At 37.4% G+C, this 21,560-nt stretch overlaps 7 protein-coding genes across 9 annotated transcripts; 2 read left to right on the top strand and 5 right to left on the bottom strand.

Annotated features, from left to right (window-relative positions):
- Positions 1 to 2,173: 2,173 nt before the first annotated feature.
- Positions 2,174 to 6,147, bottom strand: LOC105149708 (uncharacterized). The gene is made up of 2 exons (XM_087411067.1): positions 5,110 to 6,147; positions 2,174 to 2,805 (listed from the first exon to the last, which is right to left on the bottom strand). The coding sequence occupies exons 1-2, from the start codon at positions 5,168 to 5,170 to the stop codon at positions 2,558 to 2,560; spliced, it is 309 nt and encodes a 102-aa protein (XP_087267193.1). The 5' UTR covers positions 5,171 to 6,147; the 3' UTR covers positions 2,174 to 2,557.
- A 143-nt stretch (positions 6,148 to 6,290) lies between these two features.
- Positions 6,291 to 9,559, bottom strand: crn (pre-mRNA splicing factor crn). Its single transcript, XM_011062275.2, has 3 exons — positions 9,458 to 9,559; positions 8,896 to 9,369; positions 6,291 to 8,223 (listed from the first exon to the last, which is right to left on the bottom strand). The coding sequence occupies exons 2-3, from the start codon at positions 9,268 to 9,270 to the stop codon at positions 6,580 to 6,582; spliced, it is 2,019 nt and encodes a 672-aa protein (XP_011060577.1). The 5' UTR covers positions 9,271 to 9,369; positions 9,458 to 9,559; the 3' UTR covers positions 6,291 to 6,579.
- Positions 9,560 to 9,614: 55 nt separating this feature from the next.
- On the top strand, positions 9,615 to 12,322 carry l(2)10685 (5-methylcytosine rRNA methyltransferase l(2)10685). The gene is made up of 9 exons (XM_011062281.2): positions 9,615 to 9,805; positions 9,973 to 10,155; positions 10,224 to 10,605; positions 10,701 to 10,883; positions 10,948 to 11,234; positions 11,291 to 11,415; positions 11,490 to 11,627; positions 11,704 to 11,851; positions 12,139 to 12,322. Exons 1-8 carry the CDS (start codon positions 9,722 to 9,724, stop codon positions 11,843 to 11,845), a joined length of 1,524 nt encoding a protein of 507 aa, XP_011060583.1. The 5' UTR covers positions 9,615 to 9,721; the 3' UTR covers positions 11,846 to 11,851; positions 12,139 to 12,322.
- MFS3 (major facilitator superfamily transporter 3) lies at positions 11,885 to 15,951 on the bottom strand. 2 transcript variants are annotated; one of them, XM_011062280.2, is made up of 9 exons: positions 15,812 to 15,951; positions 14,314 to 14,555; positions 13,944 to 14,177; positions 13,781 to 13,868; positions 13,300 to 13,529; positions 13,074 to 13,214; positions 12,864 to 12,996; positions 12,448 to 12,689; positions 11,885 to 12,289 (listed from the first exon to the last, which is right to left on the bottom strand). In XM_011062280.2, exons 1-9 carry the CDS (start codon positions 15,831 to 15,833, stop codon positions 12,113 to 12,115), a joined length of 1,509 nt encoding a protein of 502 aa, XP_011060582.1. In that variant the 5' UTR covers positions 15,834 to 15,951; the 3' UTR covers positions 11,885 to 12,112. The 2 variants fall into 2 exon arrangements, with proteins under 2 accessions (XP_011060582.1, XP_087267190.1); XM_087411064.1 differs by lacking the exon at positions 15,812 to 15,951 and adding an exon at positions 14,837 to 14,891.
- Positions 15,952 to 16,109: 158 nt separating this feature from the next.
- On the top strand, positions 16,110 to 18,528 carry LOC105149694 (sperm flagella and cilia-associated protein 1). Of its 2 annotated transcripts, none has more exons than XM_011062279.2 (4): positions 16,110 to 16,260; positions 17,302 to 17,444; positions 17,705 to 17,980; positions 18,043 to 18,528. In XM_011062279.2, the coding sequence occupies exons 2-4, from the start codon at positions 17,333 to 17,335 to the stop codon at positions 18,324 to 18,326; spliced, it is 672 nt and encodes a 223-aa protein (XP_011060581.1). In that variant the 5' UTR covers positions 16,110 to 16,260; positions 17,302 to 17,332; the 3' UTR covers positions 18,327 to 18,528. The 2 variants fall into 2 exon arrangements, with proteins under 2 accessions (XP_011060581.1, XP_011060580.1); XM_011062278.2 differs by having other exon boundaries at positions 17,095 to 17,444.
- On the bottom strand, positions 18,391 to 19,363 carry LSm3 (U6 snRNA-associated Sm-like protein LSm3). The gene is made up of 3 exons (XM_011062277.2): positions 19,219 to 19,363; positions 19,036 to 19,143; positions 18,391 to 18,843 (listed from the first exon to the last, which is right to left on the bottom strand). The coding sequence occupies exons 1-3, from the start codon at positions 19,237 to 19,239 to the stop codon at positions 18,676 to 18,678; spliced, it is 297 nt and encodes a 98-aa protein (XP_011060579.1). The 5' UTR covers positions 19,240 to 19,363; the 3' UTR covers positions 18,391 to 18,675.
- LOC147908117 (uncharacterized) lies at positions 19,129 to 21,075 on the bottom strand. The gene is made up of 3 exons (XM_087411066.1): positions 20,654 to 21,075; positions 20,278 to 20,465; positions 19,129 to 20,188 (listed from the first exon to the last, which is right to left on the bottom strand). The coding sequence occupies exons 1-3, from the start codon at positions 20,753 to 20,755 to the stop codon at positions 20,152 to 20,154; spliced, it is 327 nt and encodes a 108-aa protein (XP_087267192.1). The 5' UTR covers positions 20,756 to 21,075; the 3' UTR covers positions 19,129 to 20,151.
- Between the last annotated feature and the right edge of the window lie 485 nt (positions 21,076 to 21,560).

The following is a 21,560-nucleotide window of genomic DNA, read 5'->3' as shown; positions in this document are numbered from 1 at the left end:
TCTAAATATATGCATAGTCTGCATAGTACTGCGTTTCAATTAGGATCGGGTATTCAAGAAAAGAAATTATATGATGATCATTCTGAAAGCATATCAAATTGCAATCTTTCACTCGTGCAGGGTGCTATATCCTGAAGAAGAGCACGCAGCATCGCGCAGAGAGATCTCAGAAATTTCATCGAACCCCATTCCACGTGCCAAGGATCGAACTGAACCACGGACTGAACTCTCTCGGATGATACCGTTAAACTGACTTCCGTCTGCCCACCTACCTACCTACCTACCTACTTTCGTCCTCGTATATCGTCGTATATCGAAAGGAGAGAGAGAGAGAGAGAGAGAGAGAGAGAGAAGCGAGTGAGAGAAGCGAGATGCAGAGAATAATTCCGGGTATTCGAAAAACGAGGAACAGGATGAGGAATGGCTGACAAGATGTATTTTTATCCAAAAATGTTCGGATATAGGATACCGCTTTTACGATGATAAAGTATCAACTTCACTATTCACGTATCATTTTTCTTTTCATTTGAAATTATTTAAGAATGAATTTCTTTCAATAATAAGATAATGAATTTCGAACGAAAGAGGCGACGAGTTTTAACAAATACCCGAGAAATGGATGCACGTTTCGATCTTTCGCTATACATTATTTTTAACTTCAATTTGAATACAAAGACGTGGGAATTTTAAAATTAAAATGAATCTAGCTGAGACTATATTGACGTTCTATTTAACAAGAAAAATAATTTTGCAATTACAAAAATTCTGTAATATGATTGCTCTTGTTCTTAATTTAGCTCATTAAATTAAATACGTAAACCAATCACATTAAGGAAATCTTATAGCGAATTCGATTGGGTACACATTAAAGCCATCATACACAAAATGACAAATGTAAAGATACGTTTATACATAAACATAGAAATCGATTAAATCCTGAAATACTCAATACATTTTATTGTATTATTAGATAAAATATGTATTTTATAATTTGAAATATTTGCATTTCACTTTTACACTTAAATTAAATCACTATACAACAGCTTTAATATACACGATAGTACGCACTAGTTGTTCCAATTCAATTCGTCATTAGATAGTCGCAAAGTACTTTTTCTGCTGAACGTAGCTATTATCAATTTGGGGGATTTAATCTTTCTCGTTTGTATTCTTCGAGGTTTCAACCAGCACAAAGAGAGGGCGGAGGAAAGGAAAGGGGGGAAGGAGAGAGAAAGAAAGAAAGAGAGAGAGAGAGAGAGAGAGAGAGAGAGAGAGAGAGAGAAAGAGAGGGAGGAAGGGAGAGAGTGCAAGAGTCGGACATGTGGAACGGGTCACACCCTCCGGGTCGCATTATTGCCGGGCTCTGTATGTACACGTATGCACGTGACTCGCGTCCAGGGTCGGCACAAGTGGGTTGGCGTTCACTCGCTTGGTCGTTACTGTCGTCCTCGTCGTGAGTACCCCCTGGCTCGTTCAACGACCCCGACGACGCACAGAGGCGCAATGTATGTACGCAAGTAACAACTCTCAACTCGTCGTCGTCGTCGACATGGCATAGTATAGCATATTGCACTGGCACGTGACGTACCCAGGATTGGGCCCTACCGGCAACGGTAAATAAGGGTCTCCAAGACCCCCGGATCCTTTCGCCGAGCCTTTCTCCGGCGTGAACCGCGCGTGACGATCTAAAGGAATCAATCATCCATTGTCGACGCCTTTTGAAATCGGAGCAGCGCGTCGCGCGTGGAAAGTCTTCCCCGCCACAGGCATGAAAAGCCCCGAGACTTTCGAGATCAATGAGGATAAACCCCCTCTCGCGATCGTTTTCTATGTACCGTTGTTTATTCGATTAAGTACCGTTATTCAAGCGCGAAGCGACAATCGTTAAAAAAAAAAACTTCCGCAAAGGTGTCATTCCATTGTTTTCTATCTATCTAGAACTCTAGGACTTATTATTCATAGTCGATTCTTACATCGATTCTAAGACCATGACGTAATAAGATAGGTGCATGTGCAGTAAGAAAGTAAATTTGGGAGGGGGGTTCAAATTTGATTGTTCCGATATGTTACTGTCATTGTATACACATTAAAAAAATATTAAATTTTAATAAATATATGTTTGAATAAGTAAGTACACTTACATGTAAACATTTATTTGATACAAAACCATTAATTTGATTTAACTATCATTTTTTTATTGAGTAAATATTTACTTCCTGTAAGTTTATATTTAGATAGTACTATATATAAAGAAATATATATTAAGATTTAATACATTTTTTTTAACGCAGGACAGTTCATTTGGGCTTAAATTTGATGGTTTCCAATATTATTATCAGCATTGTGCGCAATGTTGTAGCTGTCTTATATAATATATACCATGTTCAAGGCTGTCTTAAGAAGTCACGAAGCAATCACAAAAGCCATATTAACATCTTAAGACAGTCTTGAAGTAAGAATAAGAAACGAACCGGTCTACAAGTACATACATAATGTCTCGTAGCTGCTTTTGATTTTTCAAGACTCGTGTAAGTTAATATACATGCACGCGTCTCTTTCACTCGATTATCACAAGTCTGTTTCCTTCTTTCACCCATCGATCGCCACGGGATTCGTCGCGACATGGCGCCTTGTTGTACAAAGTTATTGTGCATGTGAACGAGGTGGCATCGCACGTGGGACAAACGGAGATCAAAGGTCGCGAGTGACAGGAAGCGGTATTGTACGCCGGATGTCGTAACTTCCGAGTCCTTTGGCCCCGGACGTCCCGCCTCGCATGAATGTGTGCACTCTCGATCTGCCGACCTGAATCTCAGCAATTCATACACTTTCGGTTATAAATTTGAATTCAAGTGACTGATAACTGATGGCCGCTGTGTTCGTGCTAAACGAATTGCGGCACGACGTTGATTCTCCGGCGATAAGGAGTATTTAATCTCGTCAGCCCCTCGAGAGCGACTCTCGCTTGACCTTAATTTTAAATATACGCGGAATGCTCTAAAAGCGTATCGGCGTATCAGTCGATCCCGTTCCTCGGCTTTAAAATCGCGGCTAAAGAAATCGACTTGAAAGAAGAAGAAAAAAAAAAGAGCCTTGGATTACCCGAGCGAGAGAGATCCCTCGACTCGAGTCGAAGATCGGCTCAAGTCGGGACGGTTGTTCACGAGTGATGCACAAGTAGCGAGCGCGCCCCAATGCGCCCTCCTCAGCCCTCCTCGAGCGAGAGGGCGGCAGAGAAAGGAAGAGATAGAAGGGGGAGAGAGAGGCAGAATGGTCGAAGGATAGACAGATAGGTGTAGAAAGGGAAGAGAAGAGAAGAGGCAATGATAAAGCGAGAAGGACAGACAAGAAATCATAGAATGAGGAAGAGAAAGATAGAGCGAGGGGGTGGGGAGGAAAGAGGGCACCAATAGAGAAAGAGAAAGAGAGACGAGAGAGAGAGAGGAGGGAAGAGACGAAGAGTCAAAGAGCGGGACAGAGAGAAAGTCGCGCGACGAGAGAGGAGAGAGAGCGAGAAGTCAGAAGGAGGGAGAGAGGAGGGGGAGGCAAGAAGGAGAAAGGGAGGGTATGGTCGTTGTGAGCTCCTTACAGTGCATTGCCTTTACGAACCCCCCGAGTCCCGTCACACCCCGTGCCCTCCCCTCCACCCCTTCCTTCTATCTCTCTCCCTCGACAAATCGCGCACGACGTGCCTCTCATGAAGAGATCCACGAAACCAGCTTCGCCGTCGAGCGATTCGGGTCGTCGAGACTCATCGAGGGGGAAATAGGAGGGGGGAGGGGGGTGGGAGGGTGAGGGGAAGGGTTCAGGGAAGTCACACGCACACATCTCGCGTGTCGACGACGGGGTGCCCTGGTATATACCCCGTTTGTTTTCGTGTCGACGGTGGCGAAACCATCCTTTTCTTATGAGAAGGTAGAGAGTTGGAAACCGATGGTGTTCTCATCTCATTTCTCGCAATCGTCGGTGAGTCTAGCGAAGACACTTACCGCTGTGGTTGATCGTTTCGAGGGTTACGGGGTTATCAAACGTTTAGTCAAGCGAGATCGAGAAGAAAGTCGTGGAAAGAAAGAAATCGCAGCCGGAGACTGCAGCTCTATAATCTCCGAACAAATATCTGAATATATGTATTTGACCGAATGATTAACTTGATCGTTTCTCAATTTGTGAAAACCTCGTGTCGCTTTACACATTGGAAATTAGAATTTGATCAATCAGAAAATGATAATTTTAATTCGTTTTGTCCTGATTGGCTAAGTTCTAATCCTCAATTCGCAATCCTAAGGGCCATAAATAAAAATTTAAGCATTAAATTGTAAACAATAGCAAATCCAACATTAATTTCCTTAAGAGTTGCGCACAATCAGAAAAATTTCAAAAACTGTGCATTCCATAGTACATAGTTTCTAACGATGAGGTTGAAATATTCTCATTCTCTGCTTCGTCTTCCTTTCATTGTGTGCAGCCCCTTATTGCTTACATTTTATTGCTTAAGTTTTTTTTATGCGCCATCACTCAAGGAGCCTCGCTCAAGGAGCACAATATTTATCCCGAATGCCTATATCGATGCTTAATCAACGTCTCGTCAATGAATTGTTCTAATCTCTAATACGCGAGAGAGTTTAACTCTACTTCGGTGATTCCTTACCACTTCGTGGATTCTCCAACAGGGAAATACATCTGGTATCACGAAGAATCCCTCGATTCTCGGTTCGTGCGTACCCCTCCTGAAACTCGGCTCTCGGCGAGTACATAGAGAAACCGAGATTCTGTTCTCTCGCGACGACGCACGTCTCGAGTCTCTCGGCAAAGCGGCAAAGCGGCAAAGCCGGCAAAGCGCCCCGCGCGTCTAAAATAGGCGCGCTAACGCGCAGGGACTTTCGAAACAGCCACGTTTCACATGCCGCATGCCGCCCGCCTCCGCGCTGGGAGGGAGACTCGGATGTGACCTCGCTCTGCGCACCCTCCCCCCTTAACCCTTTCGTCCCGTCCCGACTCCCCGTGTCCTCGCGCTCGCCTGCGCGCGCGAACCATGTCGCGACAAATACGTCGCTTCCTCGTCGCGTCGGCGTTTGATAACAACGCGCGGATCACGGATGGCGTATTTACCTGTTCTGTTTCCTGGCTCGTTGGTCGTTGGCGATAGGCGAACCGCGTGGTAGAGTTCCATTTGGGAGTTGGGGACTCGTCACTTCGAGGGATCGGCGGATGGTGGGACGGACAGGGAGAAGGAAGACGGGGAAGTCTTGTAATAGAAACTTGAGAGTCATTCGTGCTATTTATAGACTTTTCGAGGTAGTCCGATAAGGGAAGATCTTTAGGCGTGTTTATAATGAATAACGGTTGACGGGATTATTGTGGTGTCTCGCGCGAGATGCGCAGGTGTGAACGACCTGATCTAACTAGGAAGTTAGGAAAACGCGCAGTTTACTTTTCGTAGTTAGCGCTCCCCTACTTTCGAGTTCCTTGGGGAGGGGGGGAGGGGGCAACCACCTTATTCCCGCTGTTACGTTTCCCTCCCTTTCTGGTGTCCTAAATTTGACGTTTTGCGGGATCGACGCGCGCAGATTACGGATATCGCAAATTTCTATATCGTGATATTAAGTTTGATTTGTCGACGATAGCTATCGAGAACATGGTAAGAGCAATCAAAGTACGCGGAATAATGGAGCGGACAATAGAAGCGCAAATAGCTCCCGCAATTACGCGACGCGACGAGACGGCCGTCCGCGGAATCGAAAGGATAAACAAAAACGACGCGGGTAGCACGGGTAGTACCGTAACTCATGGATTCGCTCGTTCGCTTCTCTACCTGCGTGCTCGTGCGATTCACGCCCTTCTCTTCCTGTGCTCCCGCCGTCCCACTCTGTCCCTCCCTCTCGCTCATACGCTAACGGTGAATCGCAATACGATATCACCGACGAGAGGAGAGAATCGTAGAATCCACGAGGTCTACGAATTGCGACAATATCACGAGTGTCATCTATGGGCGGTAATTAGCTTCTTTTGAATCGCCAAACGCAACAGATAGACAGCCTACGCCATCTAGTGGCGAATAGTAAAATCAATTTGCGCGAGTCATACAAATGTTCTCATATTTGTGTTAATCAAAATGCATTCTATGTTATTTTGTGTATATACTTTTACAGCTAAAATGTCCTTTACTACATTATATTGTATTTTCAACCTAATTTAAATCAATTTTTAAGAATTATCTGAAATATTTCTTTTTTAATTAAAATAATAACTAAATCAATTTATAATTGAACTCGATACAAAGACCAGTAGTCTTCGAACAAAATGTATATATTTTACACTTATTTGTATAAATTAAAATAAATTTTACATGAACTATTTACATAAACGGCACGTACAAATGTTTTTCTCATGATAGTAAAATATCACAGTTTATATGTACATAAAGATAAACAATCCACTTTTCACATGCTCTCATTTCATCTACAGTAATATAAAACATCCGCGACTTTTACAGTCATAAAGTTTTAGAGAAATTTTCTCAATCTGAAATCCTTTTAAAGTATATGTTACCCTTTTTTATCATAGTGAAATTTAACTATCTCAAGATTGAGATTGCTCACTCTGCTTTTTCCACGCTTTCGCGGAAGCCAAGAATTTGAGATTTGGCCTCTGCGACTCATCCTCTGGAAATACGAAATCGAAGACTTCCTCCCAGCCGTCGTCGCTTCCATCTTCACCTACGACGCGCCTCTTCTTCTTTACCCTACGCGGCATCTTCTCCATAATCTTCGCGAGAGTTTCAGGAGTGCCTTTCTCGCTTTCAAAGTCCTTCCAAGCTTCCAACAATAACACTCGACTCTCGGTATCGCCGTTGGCTCTTAGAGCGTCGTTTCCGCGCTCGAAGATAGATCTCGCCAAGATGACATTATCGGGACTATCCTCCAATTGCGGATTTAACAGTTCGAACTTTGCGTACGCTATCCAAACTTTAACGTGCAACGTGCGCTCCAGCAATCGCTCGAACAGCTGCCGAGCGTTCTCCGTCTCATCCTGAGCGATCTCAAAATCGATGTACGATTTCCATAATAGCTCTGGCATGTCCAATCTCGGCCGCGCGACAGCGAACTCATATATCGACCGAGCGCGAGCAAACTCGCCTAGTCGTGTCTCCAGCTCAGCAAATCGCATCCACGTGGTACAGTTCTCCGGTCCGAACTCGATGAACTTTTCGTACAATTTGCGACACCGATCGAACTCCACCAGCTGTATCTCGAGGTCGATATAGCCCCGATAAAGCTTATCTGTTGGGCATATTCCCAGCGCTAGGCCCAGCGTCTTTCTCGCCTTCATCAAATCCTTCTGTCGTATTTCGAAGTACGCATAAAGCAGCCAGATCTTCGAGAAGGTGAATCGCTTGTGTGGTATGAGCTCCAAGCACACTTTATATACTTGTCGACACCGTTCGATATCTTTGGCTTCCAGTTCCTCGAAGAGAGCGTACTTGATCCATAAATATATGTATCTTCGCCAGAATTGCTTCTCTTTAGTGGGTGGCACATTGGCGATCGCTCGCTCGTACGTCTCACGGATCACATCGACGTTACCCTCTGATTCCACCAATCTTAGATAGTCAAACCATGCGTCGTAATTCGAAGGATTCTCCTTGATCTCCTGCTCATACTGATGCTTCCGTTTGCTAACTATCACATCCTCGATGCCCGAGCGATCACCATACTTCTTCTCATGGATCGTGTATGCTTTGTAGATCTCCTGAGTGTTGCTCTTCGGTATGTGCTCCAACGCGTATTTATAGATTATGCGGGCTCGATCATGCTCTCGTTGACCCTCTTCAAATTTCGCAAACGCCAGGAACAGCTTCTCGTCCAGACCCTCGTCACCATAAAAATTGACAGCGCGTTCGTAAACAGCGCGCGCGCCCTTGATGAATCCATACGACTCCTCAAAGCGGGCGTACTTTATCCAGTGTTTCACATCAGGATGAACCATGACGAATCGCTCGTAGATTTGTCGCGCACGATCGATCTCTTTATAACGCAGCTCGAATTTAATATACGTCTGCCAGGCCTGCTCGTCCGGTTCCCACTTCATCCATCGTTCAAACACCTGACGCGCACCTGCAATGTTCTCCAACGTTTCCTCCATATAGGTATACTTGTACCAAAACTGATTGGCGCGTGGCAGCAAGGTGACCGCTCTATCCCAGAGATTCCTGGCGTGATTCACCTATCAATATATATTAATATATTAAAGGATATATAAATCAAGTAAAAAGTTAGTACCATAACAAGCTGACATTGGCTAGTCATATGTCATAACTTTAAAACATTACAAAAATTTACAAGTGTAAAAATAATGCTGCATAATTAGTTTCTGTTTTCTATGACTGAAAAGGCTGTGTTTCAAAATCCACTGCTAGCACTGAAAATCTACAGTTTACATTACGTATACATTACATTACTATACATTTTCAGCACTGGCAGTGAATTTTAAAACACAGCTCTTGTATATATTTTTGAACTTAAAATGAGATAGATATATGTTTGACAAAAGCAATGAATTCTAGTACAGCTTAATGCAAGAATAAAAGACAAATCTATTATGTAAAGCTTGGATCTTATATACTAAATTGTTCTATGGCATGGTACACTTTATTTGATTCCATAAACATTGCGATGTCCTAAATTATGGATGTTTTTAGATGTATTAAACATTTTTTGGATGCTTATTCCTAGAACACATACACAATGTATATTTTTAGGATTTTAGAAGGTGTCTTCTAGAGTTAACAAGTCCAATGTGGATTGATCAAAAATAAAAAATGATAAATATTTGAACAATAAAAGTATTATATTACAATGACAAGAATGCAAGAATAATAGAATGATTTATAATCACCTGTCGGTTGCGCATCTCCATCTCAGTGTACTTGAGCCACAGCGCTATGTTTCGGTGATCCACCTCGAGCGCCCGCTCGTAGATGGATCTCGCTCGCTGTATCTCCTTCTGGCTTTCCTCCCATTGCGCATACTTCATCCAGTTGGTGATGATCATGCGGTTCTTGCGGATGATGTCTTCGAATGCCTTGCGCTTGCGATGCTGGTAATCCGCGAGCTCGTGCGGGTCCGAGATTTTCTGCTTCGGTGGCGGCGGCAGGATCTCCAGGTCGCGTTCTTTCGCCTCGCGTAGCAGCTGCTCCGCGGTGATCTGTATCTCCGCGGGCGCCTTGTTCTTCACCTTCGCTACCTTCGGCATCTTCTGCGACTTCTCCATGATGGACTAGGAGGTTAGAGGGATTCTGTTGGGTCTTGCGGTTCCTTCAGCTTCCTCTTAGTTTATTTGTATATGATATGCTGCGTTATACTATTTTTACTGTAACACAGAATACACGATTCTTACAAGCTATAAATTATTCGAAACAGCATAAAATTGTATGTAAATGATAACATGACGCTCTTACCTTCCCTCCGAATTGCTCCGAATGTTGTGAACCAGGATTGTAGATTTTCTAGACCGTTTACTTATTATATATTTGAAGTATCGTCTGATTGGCTATCGTAGGTTAACGGTCTTATGATTGGTTGTATTATTACACCGCTATCTTTTATACTGCACTTTTTTACTGTTCCTCTTTCCTTCTTGTCCTGTAAAGTTAAGGTTAGGATGAAATCTCACGGTGAGAGCCGGTGATTTAAATAATAGGATATAAATTTACTATGAAAAAATGGCACGTTTATTTAACAGACAGGCGATTAAAGACCTGGCTAAGATACAGGTAGCCAGATATGGAAATAAAGCGGATCATTGGGTAAGTGCCTTATATTGTAGCCTTCACAGGCTTTATAATGATTTTTATTTGTTTATACATATTTTAAAAAATATTTATAACTAATTGCCGTCCGATTACAAATAAAGAATATAAACATTTGTAAGATTTTAAATATAATGTCTATTTAATCCTTTTTCTTTGTTAAGTCTGTGATTAAAAAGAAAAAGACACACATGGACAAAGCACTGAAACATTTTGATGAATTCTATGGTGATGTCTATGGAAAGTCATGGGAAAGTATAAGAACTGCGCTATTGATAAAAGAGCATAAATATATGGCTGTTGTAAACTCCTTCAGTGATATAGACAGAATAAAGTCAGAGTTAGAGGTATATTTGCACAGAATAAAAGGTTTATTGAAAATATTATTTTTGTTAACATTCGATCTTCTTTCTAGTCCCATGGTGCTATGAATCTAAAAGCAATTTATGAAATCTATAAAGAACATATCGATGAAAATCCAATAAAACCAAGTAAATCTAAATCTAATAAAACAAAGAACAAGCAAGCAAAAGATCGAATAAAATCACTAATTTCTGATGCTGAGGTGTCAACAGTGCAGTCACATTATCCTACGGATTATATGTCACCGCCTACATCTCTAAGTACAAGTGATGATGCTGAAAATGTAGCAGTAGAGAATCAAGGACTGCAACCTGTTGAAATGAAACCTATTGAATCAGATTTGAATAAAATTGCCTTAGACGAAAATCGAATCATACAGCCCAATGTTGGCTTGAGTGGATTATATGAATTTGTACCAGCCACAAAAATTAAAGGTAACTAATGCTGCAAAATTATAGAAATATAAATATTATCTGTAGAAATATCATTGTAATTTAATATATAATTTTTTTTATATCATTTTTCTCAGGTATGGAGGACTGGATATTGGAATCACAGCACTATGGTTATTACAAAGAGGGTGCAAATTTTTCGGTGAACAATGAGAAGGAAGTTTTATTAACGTTTCCGCAATATCTCAACATTTATACATTTGAGGAAAATAATGATAGCAGATTTCCATCCCCAAAGAAAGGATCAACTGGCGTTTTAGGTTGGTTTAATTTTAACTCGGATTTAATTCTATAGATATAAAATATTACAATTATGTTATACAGATTATTATCTTCTGGATGGTGCCTCTGTGTTACCAGTGTTGGCTTTAGACTTGCAGCCTGGTGACGCTGTGCTAGATATGTGTGCAGCGCCAGGAGGAAAGACCCTAAGCATTCTTCAGACATTCATGCCGAATATAATGGTGGCTAATGACATCCAAAAGTCTCGAGTGGACAGAATTAATAAAGTCATAAATCAATATACAGCTGGCATTGGCCAGTGGGAGGATAGATTACGTGTGACAGAGCGAGATGCGAGATTTATTGACGACAAAGATATGTATAATAAGGTAATGCACAGAAAATTTGATTTTTTCAGAGAAATTTTTATAATATTTTTTTACAGATCTTGGTGGATGTGCCATGTACTACGGACAGACACGTTTTACATTCGGAAGAAAATAATATGTTCAAACCGCAAAGAATACGGGAAAGATTAAAACTTCCAGAATTGCAAGCAGCCATTTTAACGTATGTACAAAATTCGATACTTTATCATAAATATGTCTCCTTATTCTTCTTTATTAAATAACTGTCTGTTACAGTAATGCATTAAAAATAATATCGGTTGGTGGAACGGTTGTGTATTCTACTTGTTCCCTCAGTCCTATTCAAAATGATGGTGTCGTCGGCATGGCGCTGAAAAAGGTCTGGGAAGAAACCAATTTTATTATGATTGTAAAGTAAGTATTTTTTCATATATGCAATATATTGTTATCTAACATCATTTTATATTAACAATACTCTTTGCTGAGACAGAGATATGAGCGAAGCGCTGAGTCCATTGAAATGCCTTTATAAATTTGGCAATTTTGGATTAAAATACGGCCATATCGCCATTCCTACGCTTCAAAATAATTGGGGTCCCATGTACTTTTGTAAAATAGTACGAACACGGTAATAATAGGTGAGTGTGTGCAAATAATTTAAGACCTCTATATATATATATATATATATATATCATAGACTTTATTATATAATAAATAACATATATTTTATACATAACAAAATAAATACTTGTTATAATATTATGCAACTTATACAAAACTGTCAAATATTAATGGATTTATCTCGTAAATAAAAATGCGCAGATTATTGAAATATTACGTAAAAATTATTTACGATAAAATATAAATAATTAATTATAAATTAAGTCATGATATACTTTTTATCTTGTGTTATTCCTCCTTAAAGGTAATGTCTGATCGTTCATTTCCTCATCAGATGTTTCAATCTGGTTCCAAGGTTGTTCGTTACCGCTTCCAAAGATAGTGTAAACCAATATCTCGATTATGTATAGAATAATCGTTACGAGGAATACAATCCTCCATGCCTCTATAGTTTGCTGTAAATAATAAAAAAACAAAGTACGCCGATATTCAACGTAATCAACAAAGTAAAAAAAAATTGATTTAAGGACTTTTTATTCCTTTGGAATAATTTGGTCTCTATCATCTCCTATTCACTTTGCAACTTTAAAATTCTTTTTGCCATATTACTTACGTTTCCGTGAGTCAATTGTCCTACGAATACCGGTACGACGAAACCGGGTATGGTGGCGACGAAATTCGTTATCGCTACCAGACTACCGGCAAAGTTCGGTGCAATATCTATATGGTTTGCCAAGAAACCAGAGTACATTCCACCGATACAAGTCACCGCGATCGTCATTAACACGACTGCTTTTGTGCGATCGCATCCGATGTATGATACCTGTATTAAGCATAGCATGGGTACGAGCGAAGCTGCAACAGTTTTAAATTTAATTAGATTGAAAATTTAAAAATAATGAAATAATGAAAATAGCTATATAAGATATCCAAAAATACATATATTGTTTACATGTAACGCAAATATTTTAACTAATTTAAAGTCGAATTTTTAAAAATTTGATTGATTAATTAATTATTAAAACGTACCAAAAAGAGTACCAATTTTTCTTGATATTGTTACTGTGATAAGACCTTTTTTCTGCAAGATGGCTAATACTTCACTGAGAATCATGGTGAAGAGCCACATGCAAAAAAACGGAATGGACGATAAACCTGTATTCTGACGATAGCATAAACAAATTAATTTACGATATGTTAAATCGCATGCATTAAAACAAATTTTAAAGCAGTTCTTACCGAGCTCATATTGAACTTTAGGATTTGATTCATAAAGGTAGGCAATTCGATCAGCAACATATACCAGCCGAAATTACTGCAAAAATGGGCAACCAGAATTGCTATGAATGGTTTGGAACGAAATACTTGTAGCCATGGAATCTGCAATAAATGTGGATGGACAAAAAAATGAAGAATTTTTTAATCTAACGTGAAAATTAAATTTTTAATTTAATTCTCAACGTACCGTTTTGGGAATATTCTTCTTATGTCCTCCCAAAGACATGACGATGTAATTCTTTTCCTCTTGAGTAATGAATCTCGTTTGTTCTTCCGGGGAATCCGCTATCATCAGCCACCAAATAGTGCACCAAATCAAGCAAAGTGCGCCTTCAATATAAAAGATGGATTCCCAACCGAGATTTACAGCCAACAAGCCGGTTAGTAGAATGGAAATTACAGTGCCGAGTGCCGTTCCTAAAAATTCCTCAAAATTTAATTTTTTCGAAGAAAATTTTACGACGCGTTCGAAAAACTCCAGATATCAAATATATCTATATTATCATGATTTTTACTAGAATCTTATCAAGAAAGAAACTCAATTTTACAATTTTCGCGTTATAATTACAGACCACGAGAAGAATCGTAGAATCATGATGAAAGATTTTGGTATATATTGCTAAAACTTCGCCAGAAGAGAAAGATGTCTTCTATAATTTTTTTCCTACCTGCATACACGATCGAGGCAATGACGTTTCTTTCATGTGGCGGCGCCCACTTGGCGATCATCACGTGCATGGCGGGGAATGATACACCCTGTAATTCAAGCGCTCGAAGTTATAATCATATTGGAATATCAAGTCTGTTAACATAACATAAATCGTTACTGACACCACCGATTCCCTGAAGAAATCTCATAGCTATGAAGAGCCAGTAATGCATACGAGCAGCGATAGGCGTCAATATGGATGCAATGAGATTCAACAGAACCGATCCATTCATCAGCCACTTAGCTGACCAGAGTTCTGCTAATCTTCCACCCGGCAACATAGACACTATGTAGCCCCAGAAATAGGAAGATAGAATGAGACCTTGAATAAATTCGTTCCATACGAATGGACCATCCTAAAAAGATGCGTAATAGTTGGCAAAATATTCTTTTTTTACTTTCTTTTTTTTTTATTAAAATGCTGAAGTCTTTTTGCTAAAGCTATGGTATAAGGATTGCTTGTGAATCTTTTTCTTACAGTAAGATCATCACCTCATTTTTGATCGTCGTGACATCTGAGATATCATCGAATGGGCAAATGTTCGTTAGCGTGATATTATTAGTTTCTGAATTGTTTGACGTAGATAATTTGATGTGTGATTTAATAGCTGTATGATTCACCATAGCGACGATAGCCACGCTGGCGTTGACTTTAAAGCCATAAAGAATAGCGAGGCCGATCGATCCCATTACGGCCATCAGGTATCGAAACGGACATATCGTTTTGTTTTCTCCTACAGTTAGAAATAAATATTATAATCAGATGCTTTTTTTAGTATAAAATTAATGAAAGAGAATTATCTTTACATATCTTAATTCTTTAGTGTTATACAAATATTTTATTAAATTTCAAATTTTAAATTTCTATCTTAATTTTTTATGAAAGTTAAAATAGTATTTGATTTATTTAATTTAATTTATCTTTTATCATCCGATTTACCGCGACGTGAAATGATGTATGCTGATTGTCAGCACTCAATATTTATATTCGTGAATCGTATTCGAATTCTTATTTTTTCACAAATATGCGAGGAGTTGCACATAGCATTTGTCATTTATCTAACAAGTCCTAAATGATTTTTCTTTTGAAATGTCATGACAAAATTATGATTATACTTGCACACTCGGTTACTTAACTAATATATTTTTAAATGCACGAGAATTGTTTTTACAGTGAAGGAATGAAAACAAGTTTTGTAAATTGAAACAATTTCCTATTCGCGGGCGAAATGTTCTTCGATTTTAAGAATTTTCCGCGTCTGACTTGACGCGGAAATTGATTTTGTATGTTCAAAGGCGTATCCAAGAGATTATTTTAAGAACGAGAATTTGCAGCGTGCCGACATGCGTGCCATCACTTTGAACAACACAATGTCATCCTGATGCAATTCTTAGTTTCTATGACGCTCTCGCAGTCTTCTATCCACACGCGGAATTAAATTTATATATTATTTGATTTTAATTGTATCTCGCAAATTTTTGCAATTCCGGGATGAAAATTTGTATATTGCACACATGTTGAATGCATGTGATAAGTACTTATCAGCACTTTCACAGCGTTGCGTCCGGTTGCGTCGTAATGCATTGACACATGTTGCACATTAGCTGGAAATCAATTTTCAATCAAAATTCTATGCGTCTCGCGAAAATCGATCTGAAATAGAGGACGCGTCAAGGTCATGGAAGGTGCCTCAACCTAGAGCTATCTTGAGTATTTTTTGAACAATTAAATCAAATGATGCAATTTTTATACATACGTAATTAGAGTTTAAGAAATCTAATTTAAGAAATTGTGATTGAAAGTTTTTTAGTAATTAAAAGCTTTTTAACAAAAATTAATAATATATATAAAATATCTTTGTCTTTTCTGAATGATTTTTTTTTTATTACTTTATTAATTTTTTCCTCCTAATATTTTATCATTCTAAAGTACATTTGTAGGATTAGAAAAATCCTGATCTTTCTAAGAGCCAAAAGAATCATTGCTTACCAGCAGTATTTTCTATGGCCATCGTATTAAGGAACGTATCTTTCACAATACCCAGAGGAATCCAACGAAGATGTATCGCAAAGTAATTAATCACATTTCTCCAATATTCTCTCTGTACTTCTATTCAATTTTATATCGTCGCAGAGTTTTCTTCTTCTCGAGTGGACTTATTCTGGTGTCTACCGGATCGCTTCCGGCTCGTTACGAGAGTAGCGTGCCACTGATGTAAAGCGACACAGTAAAACTGAGAAATTCTCGGAGCGACTCCGATCCGGTCTCCGGAGGGATGCGGAGCGTGCGCCTCTTCTATAAACGCCCGCCGCACGTACGCTTGTACGTGAGTGCGTGAGTGCGTGAGAAGGAAGGATCACACGAAATAGAGGCCGATGCCTCGTACTCTCATCTCAGTCATTGACTTTGGCGGCCGGCGTGCAGATAAAGGGCAAAGGGTGAGCGGTTGTATCACCTGCCTCTGCATTTCGCAACTAATGTCTATTTCTACCAATGTATAGATTAACTTTAATTTAATACTTACTTTAAGTATTAACTTATTTTTGATCTTTTTCTACACACAGAAAGATACTGTGCGCAAATAATAATTACTTTGTTTCAAGTATTTTAAAAGTTCATATATATTTACAAATCTTGTATCGTAAATTCGTCAAAAATATCAAATTCGTTCAAAATGTATATTCTGAATCCTAATAAGTTTAATATATTCTTCAATCAAGATCAATAAGTTAAAACATGATAATGAGTTTTTCTAAAATTTATAATAAGTACATATATTTTAAGATTATTATTATAAAAAATATTCTTTGTTAAAAATAACTGTTACTTAAAAAAATGAATTGAATAATCACTTTTCTTAGCAATAAAACGATATTTTCTGTGTAGTTGTTAAAGTTAGAAAAAGATAAACAGTAAATTAAAGTGAATCTACATTGAAATGGGCTTAAGTGAAAAAGTGTTGATTAATAATCATTGCCTTTATCAATCAACAACTATAAAGCTCAGATCATTACAACACATTTGCAACGTTTCTATAATATTGAAGTAATATTGCAATGTTGCAAATTTCTGTGCTGTACGTGAAATGATAAAATAATTAATATTAAAACAATTAAGACAAATGAATCATTTAAAAGTATGATACAATAACGATAATTATTATTATTAGAGAGAAGTTTCATGAATGAAAATTCTTTCGAAACTCGAGATTTCTATTTTGATTTTTGATATTTCGTTGGATTCTCTTTGGCCCACCGTGTACTTGTTTTTAGGATCGCTCATATTCTCCATACCGAGCGTAAAATTTGTTTATTTGAGCGAATCTGAAGCTAGTCTCGAGCGAACATCGAACATGTAAGATGAAAAAAATGTCGACCGCGTTTACAAATTTTTAATATACGTAACAGAGACTTTCTTTCTCTCTCCTTCTTCTTCTCATATTCTTTCGTTATCCCCACGTGAGCTCATGATCTCGTTAGTGTGTGGGTCGCCAAAAGCGTCGCAGTGAACATGAGCGCAAACTCGGAAGCCGGTGATCATCTCGATGAGATCTACGACTGGATCGATCAAATTAAGTTTTCCAGGCCCAAAAGAAACATAGCCAGAGATTTTTCCGATGGAGGTAACGAAAAAAACATGATCTCTATATAATTTCATATAAATCCGTTTGTTAATTCCTCTCTCGCGAAAGGTTGATGGTCTTCCAAGATTGGATTTACTTTTTTATAGCTGAATACACTCTTTGTATTTAAAGTGAAATAGATATATGTTCGATATTTGGCAAAAGCGAGAAATTTTAATGCAGTCTAGCAGTAATAAAAAAAACCTATTTTCTTCAGGAATAACATTACAGAAAATTTAATCGCTATGTTTAAACTTCAGTGTTGATGGCGGAGTTGTTGAAACGCTATTATCCTAAGTACGTAGACGTGCATAATTATGTCGCTGGCAACAGCATTGCGAAGAAGACTGACAATTGGAGCACACTGAATCGCAAAGTGCTGTCGAAAATTGACATGAGGCTGGGGAAGGAGATGATTAATCAGCTAGCGAGTTCCCAACCAGGCATCATCGAGAAAGTCCTCACTGATCTGCGAATCAAGATCTTGAAGGATTCAGAAAGAGACAGAGAATTATACTTTGACGAAGACAGTAAAGGTAGCTATTTAACAAATTATCTTTAGATTCTCCTTTCCTCGAATCATTTTTAATTTTTACAGATAATATAGAGGCAATAAAGTCGGTGCTAAATCCTGACGAGTTAGCGAACAAGACAGTCCCTCGGCACATTTTCACTCGCTTGAAGCAGGAGCTGCAGGAGAAAAACGACACTATCTCTACATTGCAGCAGAAGATCTCGCATCTGGAAAGTATAATGAAGCTGAAGGATCAACGAATCGACGACCTTACATTGCAGATTACAAGGCTGCCCGTTGAACGAAATGTTGCTATGCCTCATCCTCACGGCAATGGAATCTCGAAACGCGTTTCCAAGTTGTCATAATAAAACTTATCGAGAAATGTGTCACATGCTCTCCGATTGTAGCTTTTATATAACACAGCTTAGCTTGTTTTTTTTTTGACATATGTATAAAAGAATACACTTTTTATTATTATCTAGTTGGGCCATTCATGTAATCTTACAATATTATACAAAAATGAAATTATAATATATTATACTATGTATAGTATAACTGAATTAAATAGAGCAATCATGAAATCTTTTTTGATCTTTCAGGTGCCCAGCTTGGGTTCTATAAATCTTTTGGACATTTTAACAAAATCCCATAGAATTATGCAGAAAATATTGATAGCTTCACACACGAAATGTTTCATCAAATGTCACGCTGATTTTATGTGGGTGGAGATACTAGGATGACACCGTCGCCGCGTACAAATAGCATCTGGATAGTTCTCTTTTTCTGGCGATAAATCTCTTCGTATGTTTCCTCATCGATCTCCACTATGTTTATGATCTCTTCTACATCACCCAGCACCATGTTCAAGTGTTGGTCAAAGGCCTGAAATTACATTGACATATAAGAATCATTTTACAAACAATAGAAACAAAGACTTATTATCCTTTTTTAGATGTATTTTTCTTTTGTTCTCATATATATATATATATATATATATATATATATATATATATATTTCGAATCATGCAATAGTTTCAATTACTAATAAGTAAAAAGAAATAGAAAGTTCCTTACATGTAGCTTTCCTCGGAGTTCTCTCTCGTTTCTCATCTTTACATAAATCCTCTCCTCCAAGCTTAGCTTTATAAGATCCAATGGTTCCTTCACATCTATTGGTGGCAACTGTTTTGGAGCAACATCCAGGATTATTTACAGACAAGTATTTGCAGCTGCAATCTATGTGGACTCAAAACTCACCTGCTCTGATTCCTCAACCATAGCGCGTTTCTTAAGTTTCTCGTGATAATTGCGCGATAATAGGCAATTAACGACGCAAACGAGGATTGAATTAATATATAGAATTTAAATATCTCGTATTATAGGAGGTTATAGGTTACCGGCTACCATCATAGAGGCAGAATATAAATGAACTGCGTGTCGGTGTTTAGAGAAGGAAGTGGAGTAGACGCCATATTATTATTTCCCAATTCTTGCAATTTAATAATTAATTAAAAAGAATATCTTTTCATCTAATATAATTTCATTCTGTCTTTATCACTCATTACTTGCGACTAACAGTAAAGACAGGTAAATTCTTTTATTATCAAGCGAGTCTGATAGGCTTGAGGATAAATGAAGAGTGATGACATTATCGACCATTTTGATTGTACTGAGCATTGAGAATAACAAATGTGAGTTGCAGACAGCAGGTAAGATCGAGGTATAAAACGTCATAAAGATGTTTTTTTAATGTCTTATGATAAAATGTTTAAAGTGGCTCAAAATAGTGACGAATAAAAAAATAAGATATAGTTTAAAGAATAGAATATTATTTAAAAGAAATTTCTTAAAAAACCAAAAGGAATTACAAGAATCATTATACAAGAAGCATTATATATATATATAAATATTTCATCAAATTTCTATATCTACAAATTACATTTTAATTATAGAATACTTATAATTAGAATATGTATTAGCTACAACTTCCAAAAATAAAAATAGAATCATATAATCAGCATCTCAAGGAATGCTTCATATGTTTATTATAGTAGCAGACTAGATTAAGGCTAAATTTTTGTTATTAAAAAGTTCATCTTTCATTTAATGTTTCACTTTTAATCTTTCACTTAATCTAGTCAGATTTATTCTTTATAGAGTGTATCATCCAAATTAGAAAAATAAACTGCATCATTCAAATTTGTTTTGAATTATATCGCCATAAGTTCTGTAAATAATTAATAAATGAGGATCATTAAATCAATTTCTTATAATTGATTTAAAAAAACCAAATTACGATCTTATTATATAAATTACCTGAATAATTCTCGTAAATTTTTATGCAAATCTTTTATTTCCTGTAATATATTTACAAATTCTGCTTGCAACTGATTTATCTGAGCTTTAATAGTGATATCGTTAACAGCCATGAAATTGTGATAATGGATTTGGTTATTTTCTAATAGTTCCAACGTATGCATCAATCTATTTAAGACGTCAATGTTCTTCATGGTAAAAGTTTCGAGTTTGAACAAAACGTAAATATTTCGATAAAAACATAAATAAAACATAAAACACTTTGTATCTCAGTCATGTTATATTCAGTATTGATTTCTAACATTTTCTGTTAGAAATCTTGGAATATAATGTAAAAAACGATATACAATTATTTAAGCAAAAAATTCAATAATACCTTATCGTTTAATAAAATATTTCTCTGTCTTCTTAAACTTTCCAGCTTTTTCTTTTCTTCTTTTAACTGTTTCTTCAATAGTTTTTTTACTTGCGTTTCCATATTTTTCTCGTGAGCTTCTCGTAATATCTAGTTCTACCACTATGTGTAAAATAATTTTACTTACTAACGGATTTAGCAGAATGTTTATTTTGCAATAAAAGTTATTTTTCGCTGAGAAAGGACGTATATGTTTTTCAGCAGAGACACGGTGTGACAAACATTGGATGTGACGAGTGATATCCAATAAGAGTTCTGCTCTTTACATCGTTACATTCAAAACAGCAGAGCTTGAAATTGGATATCACTCTTCTCATTGCTCATTCAGTGTGCGAGGATAAATGCCTTTAAAGGGCGTAGAATAAAAGGAAATGGAGCACATCAAAACAATGAACAAAAATATTTCAACTTATCAGAAAATATGTATTAAACATATGTACTATTTACATGCAATAAGAAACTATGTATTATTTTTAAAAGTTATATACTTTTTTTAGTATTGTGTATAAAAAAAGAAGAACAACAAGATCAACAAGTCACAATAATATCAATATGACATTAAAATGAAAAGGATTGGAAAGGATGAAAAGGAAAGGATTGAAAAATGACTTTTAATGATATCATTTTGGAGTCATTTTGACATCATTTTGTTGTTCTGCTCGGGAACTTTACTATTACAGCCTACGATCGATTTTGGCAACCAATCAAAAATTACGGTAATAAATTTTTAACTCTAATTATCCTGCAAACACAATGAGCGTAATAAGCCTTAGGGCTAATTCTACAATGTGCTTTTTGTTGTCTGTTTCTTGCTGTTTGTCTCTTGTCTTATTGATCAAAAAAGGCAAGAGACAAACAGCAAGAAATA

The sequence above is a fragment of the Acromyrmex echinatior genome, chromosome 11 (genome assembly GCF_024713525.1).
Source record: "Acromyrmex echinatior isolate Ae372 chromosome 11, ASM2471352v2, whole genome shotgun sequence".
In the NCBI taxonomy this organism is placed as follows: domain Eukaryota; kingdom Metazoa; phylum Arthropoda; class Insecta; order Hymenoptera; family Formicidae; genus Acromyrmex; species Acromyrmex echinatior.
The sequence above is the reverse complement of the archived record's forward strand: the minus strand, read 5'-3'. Positions and strand labels throughout refer to the sequence as shown.

What these genes read in the sequence shown, in the direction of transcription:
- LOC105149694 (XM_011062279.2), top strand. Translation starts at nt 17,333, where the DNA reads ATGAGCGCAAACTCGGAAGCCGGTGATCATCTCGATGAGATCTACGAC. An exon ending in CAGAGATTTTTCCGATGGAG is followed by an intron (nt 17,445 to 17,704) that starts GTAACGAAAAAA and finishes TTTAAACTTCAG; the next exon opens with TGTTGATGGCGGAGTTGTTG. An exon ending in CTTTGACGAAGACAGTAAAG is followed by an intron (nt 17,981 to 18,042) that starts GTAGCTATTTAA and finishes TAATTTTTACAG; the next exon opens with ATAATATAGAGGCAATAAAG.
- LOC147908117 (XM_087411066.1), bottom strand. Translation starts at nt 20,755, where the DNA reads ATGGAAACGCAAGTAAAAAAACTATTGAAGAAACAGTTAAAAGAAGAA. An exon ending in ATATTTTATTAAACGATAAG is followed by an intron (nt 20,466 to 20,653) that starts GTATTATTGAAT and finishes TTTACCATGAAG; the next exon opens with AACATTGACGTCTTAAATAG. An exon ending in AATTTACGAGAATTATTCAG is followed by an intron (nt 20,189 to 20,277) that starts GTAATTTATATA and finishes AATTATTTACAG; the next exon opens with AACTTATGGCGATATAATTC.
- MFS3 (XM_087411064.1), bottom strand. Translation starts at nt 14,876, where the DNA reads ATGACAAATGCTATGTGCAACTCCTCGCATATTTGTGAAA. An exon ending in TCACGACGATCAAAAATGAG is followed by an intron (nt 14,178 to 14,313) that starts GTGATGATCTTA and finishes GCATCTTTTTAG; the next exon opens with GATGGTCCATTCGTATGGAA. An exon ending in AGAAGAATATTCCCAAAACG is followed by an intron (nt 13,215 to 13,299) that starts GTACGTTGAGAA and finishes CATTTATTGCAG; the next exon opens with ATTCCATGGCTACAAGTATT.
- LSm3 (XM_011062277.2), bottom strand. Translation starts at nt 19,239, where the DNA reads ATGGTTGAGGAATCAGAGCAG. An exon ending in TGGTTGAGGAATCAGAGCAG is followed by an intron (nt 19,144 to 19,218) that starts GTGAGTTTTGAG and finishes GCTCCAAAACAG; the next exon opens with TTGCCACCAATAGATGTGAA. An exon ending in AACTCCGAGGAAAGCTACAT is followed by an intron (nt 18,844 to 19,035) that starts GTAAGGAACTTT and finishes ATGTAATTTCAG; the next exon opens with GCCTTTGACCAACACTTGAA.
- LOC105149708 (XM_087411067.1), bottom strand. Translation starts at nt 5,170, where the DNA reads ATGGAACTCTACCACGCGGTTCGCCTATCGCCAACGACCAACGAGCCA. An exon ending in CGAGCCAGGAAACAGAACAG is followed by an intron (nt 2,806 to 5,109) that starts GTAAATACGCCA and finishes GCTGAGATTCAG; the next exon opens with GTCGGCAGATCGAGAGTGCA.
- crn (XM_011062275.2), bottom strand. Translation starts at nt 9,270, where the DNA reads ATGGAGAAGTCGCAGAAGATGCCGAAGGTAGCGAAGGTGAAGAACAAG. An exon ending in TGGAGATGCGCAACCGACAG is followed by an intron (nt 8,224 to 8,895) that starts GTGATTATAAAT and finishes ATATATTGATAG; the next exon opens with GTGAATCACGCCAGGAATCT.